The following is an 8,242-nucleotide window of genomic DNA, read 5'->3' as shown; positions in this document are numbered from 1 at the left end:
ACGCAACGTCAGAACCAGTCAGTGAACGCAACGTCAGCACCAGAGTCAGCGAACGCAACGTCAGAACCAGAGTCAGCGAACGCAACGTCAGCACCAGAGTCAGCGAACGCAACGTCAGAACCAGAGTCAGCGAACGCAACGTCAGAACCAGAGTCAGCGAACGCAACGTCAGAACCAGTCAGTGAACGCAACGTCAGCACCAGAGTCAGCGAACGCAACGTCAGCACCAGAGTCAGCGAACGCAACGTCAGAACCAGAGTCAGCGAACGCAACGTCAGAACCAGTCAGTGAACGCAACGTCAGCACCAGAGTCAGCGAACGCAACGTCAGCACCAGAGTCAGCGAACGCAACGTCAGAACCAGAGTCAGCGAACGCAACGTCAGCACCAGAGTCAGCGAACGCAACGTCAGCACCAGAGTCAGCGAACGCAACGTCAGAACCAGAGTCAGCGAACGCAACGTCAGAACCAGAGTCAGCGAACGCAACGTCAGAACCAGTCAGTGAACGCAACGTCAGCACCAGAGTCAGCGAACGCAACGTCAGCACCAGAGTCAGCGAACGCAACGTCAGAACCAGAGTCAGCGAACGCAACGTCAGAACCAGAGTCAGCGAACGCAACGTCAGAACCAGAGTCAGCGAACGCAACGTCAGAACCAGAGTCAGCGAACGCAACGTCAGAACCAGAGTCAGCGAACGCAACGTCAGAACCAGTCAGTGAACGCAACGTCAGCACCAGAGTCAGCGAACGCAACGTCAGAACCAGAGTCAGCGAACGCAACGTCAGCACCAGAGTCAGCGAACGCAACGTCAGAACCAGAGTCAGCGAACGCAACGTCAGAACCAGTCAGTGAACGCAACGTCAGCACCAGAGTCAGCGAACGCAACGTCAGCACCAGAGTCAGCGAACGCAACGTCAGAACCAGAGTCAGCGAACGCAACGTCAGAACCAGTCAGTGAACGCAACGTCAGAACCAGAGTCAGCGAACGCAACGTCAGAACCAGAGTCAGCGAACGCAACGTCAGTGAACCAGTCAGTGAACGCAACGTCAGCACCAGAGTCAGCGAACGCAACGTCAGAACCAGTCAGTGAACGCAACGTCAGCACCAGAGTCAGCGAACGCAACGTCAGAACCAGTCAGTGAACGCAACGTCAGCACCAGTCAGCGAACGCAACGTCAGAACCAGAGTCAGCGAACGCAACGTCAGAACCAGAGTCAGCGAACGCAACGTCAGAACCAGAGTCAGCGAACGCAACGTCAGAACCAGAGTCAGCGAACGCAACGTCAGAACCAGAGTCAGCGAACGCAACGTCAGAACCAGAGTCAGCGAACGCAACGTCAGAACCAGAGTCAGCGAACGCAACGTCAGAACCAGAGTCAGCGAACGCAACGTCAGAACCAGAGTCAGCGAACGCAACGTCAGAGTATTATTACATTAACATATTGGTAGTGACAGTTTAAAGTGTCCACATACTTCTGGCCACACGGTGTAACATGTTTATTAATATTAATATGCGGCTCAGATATTTCATTAAAGTGAATAAAAGCAGCCGTCGGACATTAAAAACATCTCGTGTCGCTCCGTCTCGGGACTGAAGGAACAGTCGCTTGTTGTTTATTTGTGCGTCACGTTTAATCGGATCCTGTGAGCGGCCAATCAGCACTCAGTTCCACTTGAGAGGCTTGAGGTCGTGATTTCACAGAAATCTTCTATTTTCAGGTCGACCGTCAGAGGAACGCGTGTTGTACGGAGTCACAGGAGCGCATGAAATAAAGAATCAGACAATATAAATAGAAAGACCAAGAACAAATACAAAAGAACAAATTTAAACATTTTCACTTATTTTCTCTTTTTTGGTCTATATATTTATTCATATCCTGTATTTGTGTGTTTTTGTTTATATATAACTGAATCTACCAGCTCATATGTTGTGATTGTTTGTGCCACTTTTAAAGATCAACGTGTTTTCAGAATCACAACACGCGTTTCTTTAGTTTACATTTAGTCACAGAGGCTCTGTGATCAGCTGCTGTGTGCAGTGGACTCATGAGTCATGACTCATGAGTCAATGAGGTCATGACTCATTGACTCATGAGTCCATGAGTCAATGAGGTCATGACTCATGGACTCATGGACTCATTGACACACAGACAAACAGAGGAAAGTCTCTGTGATCCGTGTGTCACGGTTATAAACGGTACCTTACTGAACCAGCCCGGGCTCTTCTTCTTGGCCAGAGCCAACGTGGAGCCGAATCCGGCCATCATCCCTGCAGACGCCACCGTGGTGAGAAACGCTGCACCTGCACACAGGAAGTGACACGTCAGCATCACAAACACACACGAGGGATAAAAGCTGCTGTTATTGTTGAACTGAATGAGAACATAATGTCTCATCATAGAAACTACTTTAACCACATTCATACTCTGTGTGCTTTACGAGCCTCGAAACACAGCAAACTGTTCACCATCACTTCTACTTTCATGTGAACAAAAAGATAAGATAAGATTTTACTTTCTGTATTTTAAAGATTGGTTAATTAACTCTGACTTGAGGACAAATTAAATCAAATGTGTGAGTTTAAATTATTAACACGCGGCTGCTTGTTGGATTAAGTCACAAAGAACTGAACACGAGGACTTCATCTTTAGATGAACAGTAAAATTATATTTTATGTCACGTGAGATTCTCTTAAACAGATGTCTGGCTCACATCTGTGTCTCTGCAGGATGAAACTGACCAAAAGAATATAACATATAAAATAGATACGACTCTATTATTTCAGCCGGAACCCTGAAGACACAATCTTATTTGAGTGTTTGAGGATTAAAGACGTTTACAGGGACAAGGGTTCTGAACACGTGAGGAAACATTGAAGTGAAGCATGTTAAGATGTTTAAGTGGACTCTGGTGTGAACAGGTCGACATCACTTTGACCTCAGATAGAAACAACGTTAATAAATCAAAACAAACTCTTTAAATAAGCTACAGCTAACATGCTAACTGCTAACTTAACTTTTAATGTCCGCAGTTTGGCCTCTTCGTCCCTTTCTGCTTCTTCTTCTACGGTCACGGACGTGTTTCCATCAGCGGCCGCCGCCATGTTTGTTTCAGTCCGTCAGCGGAAAAGTGACCGGCGAGAAACACGCTTAGCTAGGAACCTTCTATATGTTATTTTTAATTATGAAATATTAATGTATACGTGTCGTAGTGAAGATGTACAAACTTACATGTAAGTATGGTTTGTTATTTTGTGTATAAAATACATGTTTTATTCTTTACGTTTTTAAGTACCTCTTTATTTTACGGAGGAAACGCGGAGACGGACTCCTGAAACAAAGATCGTCTATTGTTGAACTCTGTTTGCTCTCCGGGGGAAGATAAAGAGGTCTCACTCTCTTTAATACAACTATCCCAGTTTACGATTCCATAATTACATATAGATTATCTATAATATGTTGCGTTTATGTACAAATTTGATCCGATAATTAACTTAAATAGTTAAATAAATGTAATAATTCTAGCTGTATAAATAATATCAAATTTAAATATTCAAGCAAAGTAAAAGTCCCTTTAAAATGAAGTGCAGTACTTCAGTAAATATAATTAATGTAAAATCAGTTCTATTACTTTATAAAGCCAAAGATCTGTCAAGTCAAAATGAGATGAACTAAAGTATTGTTTCATAAATTAGATATGATGTAGAAATATGTAAATAAAATAAATAAAAAATAGTTACCTCTATTTTTATTGGAATATAAAAAAAGACAAAAAGGTCCATAAATGTTATGTAATATGTGTGAAATATTAAATATAAAAAAAAGAAAAAATACTTTAAATAATAAATAAAATAATTTTTAATTTTATTTTATTTTAAGGAACTAAAATACAGAACTACAAATCAATCAAAAGTGAAGTTTTAATGCAGATTATTATCTGAAGATGATGTTGATGTAAAGTGTTATTATAGATTAAGCAACACTTCATAGAGTCATTCAAATTAAATTACCAGCTGCAACATTAAAGTGACGAACACAAGATTCATTGATTCATTATTATTAATTATTAATTAATGTCAATGACTGTCAGTCTGCAAATTACATCATTGTGATATTTTTGTTCTTTTTCCTCAAAATAACAAAATTAACACATAACTCTGACTTACAACAGTTTTTTGATACTGTGGTTTTGCTACTTCTCTATTTTAACATTAATATAAATATCAGTAAGGAATATTTTGAAGTATGGAATAAAGGAAAGGTAAATAATATGTCTGTTGAATTAATAAAAAGGATCTAGTATTAAAATGGTGCAGTAATGGTCCAGGTCCAGTAGGTGGCAGCAATGCGACATAACGTCTGCCGGCTGCTGTAAAACCCCAACGAAGAAGAAGAAAGTCTTCCCAAGCAGCAGCCAATCAGCGTTCTCGCTTCGGTGGCACCCAGGAAGCAGTTGTTGCGTTAGAGTAGATTATTTTAAAGGGAGGAAATCCTCTTAAACACGTCTGAATTTAGATGTAAAAAGAAGCTACAACTGTTGTTTTAGAGCCTGAAACCTGAACGGGTTTAAGGTACAACACGTTCAGTCACTAAAAGACACAAATACACAATTATTCTACCGTTAAATCGTGTTTCTGTTGTCGAAGTGACGTGCAAGTATTATTTTGGCGCTTAATTTAGGTGACAACGCTTTTATTACAGTAAACAATAAACAAACCAGAAATGAACTCAATAAATGATGTCACACATGTATTGTAACACATTAAAACAAATCAAATAAATGTCAGACACATCATGTTTAAATAGTTGCGTAACGTCTCTTTCGTTCAGTTTCGTAACCGCAAACAAAGACGGTTTTTCTGCGTTTCCAGCAGCTGGTCAGCCGTCACGTGAGCGCGGCTTCGCAACCTGATTGGCTCCGTCCGCAGCGGCACTTTAAAGAGCCGGTCACGTGCTGCGTTCCTATTGGTCGGCTGCGTTCTGGCGCCAATATTCGGATAAAGGACGCGGAGCGGACGAGAGGAGCCGCTTCAGTCTCCGCTCCTCGTCGGCTGCTCTTAGTTTCGCCTCCTGGTTTTATAAAGTTTTAACTACTTAACTTATCTTTTATTCGACATGTCTTCTGCTCGCAGTCCTCTTCGTGTGAAGAACGAGAAGTCCCTCAGCGGTCAGATGGACAACATGTCTCTGGACAAAGAGAACACGGTGAGAGAAACATCTGAACGCTAGAAGTCTCAACGGCGGCCATGTTCTCCTCACTTGTGTTTAATGTGTATTTCAGCCGGTACAAGTATTTGTCGTGTGTATAAAGTACATGTTTGTTCACGGAGGATTTCTTCTTCATCTTTCAGCCACCGAGTCTGAGCGCGAGCCGCATCTTGGCTTCAAAAACCGCGCGAAAAATCTTCAGTGACGCGGTGAGTGAGACCCGGATGTACTGAGACTTTCTTCTTCTTATTTAACGGTCACATTATGTTAAACTCGTATTGCTGTGTTTTGGTTATTTTGATCACATGGCGCCTAAAGTCTCTGTTCTGGCGCCAAAAAACGTGCTCGATCAGCTGTTCCTGTTGATGCTCGATCAGCTGTTCCTTCTAGTTTCGCTACAGTTATAAGTAATATTTGCTTGAATTGTATCTGCAGGTAATCCTAATAGATTATAGATGAACATTAGAGGTTGTCGGATTGTTTTCGATCAATCATTGGTTTGTAACATGTTTCCTGGAGTCAACATGAAGTATTTGTTTAGTCGGCTGAAGATGTTTATGTGATGAATGATGTAACGCTTAGTTCATAACTTCAGCTCTAATTTAAACCAATAAAGTTGTGATATGTATGTATATATATATATAAATAAATAAAATCTGAGCGTTCTCTCAGTCTGAAGCCGTGAAGAACAGCAGTCCAGAGGAAGAGGAGGAGCCTCTGCTGAAGAACAATCCTCGTCGCTTCGTCATCTTCCCCATCCGGTACCACGACATCTGGCAGATGTACAAGAAGGCCGAGGCCTCCTTCTGGACTGCGGAGGAGGTAACCGTGGAGATGAGCGTGTGGGCGTGGCCTCCGGGTGTGCGACGATGTCATGCTCACTTCCTGTCTGTGTCCAGGTGGATCTGTCCAAAGACCTGCAGCACTGGGAGTCTCTGAAGGACGAGGAGAGGTTCTTCATCTCTCACGTGTTGGCTTTTTTCGCCGCCAGCGACGGCATCGTCAACGAGAACCTGGTGAGCTGCTCTCAGATCAGCTGTTGTTGACATAAAGTCTAAATGTTGACGTTATTAAAGCGTGTTCTCCGGGTGACCACCAGGTGGAGCGCTTCACTCAGGAGGTCCAGGTGACGGAGGCTCGCTGCTTCTATGGGTTCCAGATCGCCATGGAGAACATCCACTCGGAGATGTACAGCCTCCTCATCGACACCTACATCAAGGAGCCCGCTGAGAGGTGAGACCACCAGAGACCTGGTCCTGGTGCTAGACCTATATTGGTCTCTGGTACTACACTCTACTGTTCTGTGTCTGACGGTGCGTTCAATGACCCTCAGAGAATACCTGTTCAACGCCATCGAGACGCTGCCGTGTGTGAAGAAGAAGGCCGACTGGGCGATCAACTGGATCGGCAACAAGGACGCCAACTTCGGTAAGACCTGCTCTCTGGTCCGGTGTCTGGTGTTTATCTGGTACTGGTCCGGTATCTGGTGCTGATCGTCACTCTGTGGTTCCTCCAGGAGAACGTGTGGTGGCCTTCTCCGCCGTGGAGGGAATCTTCTTCTCTGGTTCCTTCGCCGCCATCTTCTGGCTGAAGAAGAGAGGCCTGATGCCCGGCCTGACCTTCTCCAACGAGCTCATCAGCCGAGACGAGGTCAGTAGTGCCGGTCTCTCTGCGTGTGGTACTGGTCAGTATGGATTATTGGTCAGGGGTCGGGTCTGTGGTGATGAGAAGCGCAGGGGTACGGACCTCAGCCAATGATGGGGGCTGAGTGCTGCTGCACACGTTCTGATTGGAGGACGAGTGGTTCACTGACAGAACGACAGCAGCACGACACAGACGCTGGTCTGAACAGACCTGACACCTGTAGGGTCCGCCTGTAACAGGTCTGCAGGGTCCGCCTGTAACAGGTCTGTAGGGTCCCGGTGTGTGTCTCTCTCTCGCTCTGTGTCCTGACTGGTCTGTTCCTGGTTTCAGGGGCTCCACTGTGACTTTGCTTGTCTGATGTTCAAACATCTGGTGAACAAACCGTCGGCAGAAACGGTCACCAAGATCATCCAGAACGCGGTGGAGATCGAGCAGGTCTGTGGACACGTTGTGGTCTCTGTGCTCCGGTCCATGGGTCCACTGGGTTCACTGGGTGGTTTAACGTGTTCTGGTTTCTCTCGCAGGAGTTCCTGACGGAGGCTCTGCCGGTGAAGCTGATCGGGATGAACGGGGAGCTGATGAACCAATACATCGAGTTTGTAGCCGACAGACTGATGCTGGAGCTCGGCTTCACCAAGGTAAGAGCGTCCCGACGAAACCACAGCTCCCAGTGGACCACGGGGGGTCAGGGGTCAGGTCTGTGGTGATGAGAAGCGCAGGGGTACGGACCTCAGCCAATGATGGGGGCTGAGTGCTGCTGCACACGTTCTGATTGGAGGACGAGTGGTTCACTGACAGAACGACAGCAGCACGACACAGACGCTGGTCTGAACAGACCTGACGCCTGTAGGGTTCTGCCTGTAACTATATTGTGAACTCTAGACAGAACAAACGGTCTAATGTTCCTCTTTAACGCGAGTTACACTTGGTTCTCTGCAGATCTACCGGGTGGAGAACCCCTTTGACTTCATGGAGAACATCTCTCTGGAGGGAAAGACCAACTTCTTTGAGAAGCGAGTGGGCGAGTACCAGAGGATGGGCGTGATGTCTGGAGGCTCAGACAGCACCTTCAGGCTGGACGCCGACTTCTGAGGCAACACTGAGACTCGAACCCTCTGACTCTACCGCTCTCCCCCAGTGCATGCTGGGATTGGCTCTTACACAAATATCAGATCAATATTTTTATGAAGTCAAACCTCTGCAGACATTCCACACGGTGGCCATCTTGTGTTTTTGTAAATAACTACCTGCATTTTGTGATGAATGTATTTATTACTTTTAGATCTAATTGGTGAATTAACGTACTTTGTCAAATATGTACAGTTTTGTTTTGTAATAAAAGTTGTATATGAATCTGGTTGCAGCTTGTTTTTTGTTTTTTTCACAAGTT

The 8,242-nt window shown here is 45.1% G+C and overlaps 2 protein-coding genes across 3 annotated transcripts in view; one reads left to right on the top strand and one right to left on the bottom strand.

Annotated features, from left to right (window-relative positions):
• tmem242 (transmembrane protein 242) overlaps positions 1 to 3,116 on the bottom strand; it is a 5,728-nt gene extending 2,612 nt beyond the window's left edge. Inside the window, exons 1-2 of one of the 2 annotated variants that reach the window (XM_079290611.1) lie at positions 3,019 to 3,116; positions 2,203 to 2,305 (exon numbers count right to left, since the gene is read on the bottom strand). In XM_079290611.1, the coding sequence (XP_079146737.1) occupies positions 2,203 to 2,305; positions 3,019 to 3,104 (189 nt within the window). In that variant the 5' untranslated portion in view covers positions 3,105 to 3,116. The remainder of the gene's footprint in view (positions 1 to 2,202; positions 2,306 to 3,018) is intronic. The other variant, XM_079290612.1, reaches the window with a different exon arrangement.
• Positions 3,117 to 4,811: 1,695 nt separating this feature from the next.
• Positions 4,812 to 8,181, top strand: LOC306793278 (ribonucleoside-diphosphate reductase subunit M2). The gene is made up of 10 exons (XM_079290824.1): positions 4,812 to 5,205; positions 5,352 to 5,417; positions 5,881 to 6,030; positions 6,108 to 6,224; positions 6,308 to 6,441; positions 6,542 to 6,636; positions 6,725 to 6,858; positions 7,183 to 7,287; positions 7,377 to 7,490; positions 7,792 to 8,181. Exons 1-10 carry the CDS (start codon positions 5,116 to 5,118, stop codon positions 7,942 to 7,944), a joined length of 1,158 nt encoding a protein of 385 aa, XP_079146950.1. The 5' UTR covers positions 4,812 to 5,115; the 3' UTR covers positions 7,945 to 8,181.
• The last annotated feature ends 61 nt before the right edge of the window (positions 8,182 to 8,242 follow it).

This window comes from Melanostigma gelatinosum (assembly GCF_949748355.1).
Source record: "Melanostigma gelatinosum genome assembly, chromosome: 19".
Taxonomy (NCBI): domain Eukaryota; kingdom Metazoa; phylum Chordata; class Actinopteri; order Perciformes; family Zoarcidae; genus Melanostigma; species Melanostigma gelatinosum.
This window is presented reverse-complemented; position numbering and strand designations above follow the sequence as displayed.

Coding starts and splice junctions, on each gene's coding strand:
- LOC306793278 (XM_079290824.1), top strand. CDS start 5,116: ATGTCTTCTGCTCGCAGTCCTCTTCGTGTGAAGAACGAGAAGTCCCTC. Junction 6,225..6,307: donor GCATCGTCAACGAGAACCTG/GTGAGCTGCTCT, acceptor GGTGACCACCAG/GTGGAGCGCTTCACTCAGGA. Junction 6,859..7,182: donor AGCTCATCAGCCGAGACGAG/GTCAGTAGTGCC, acceptor TCCTGGTTTCAG/GGGCTCCACTGTGACTTTGC.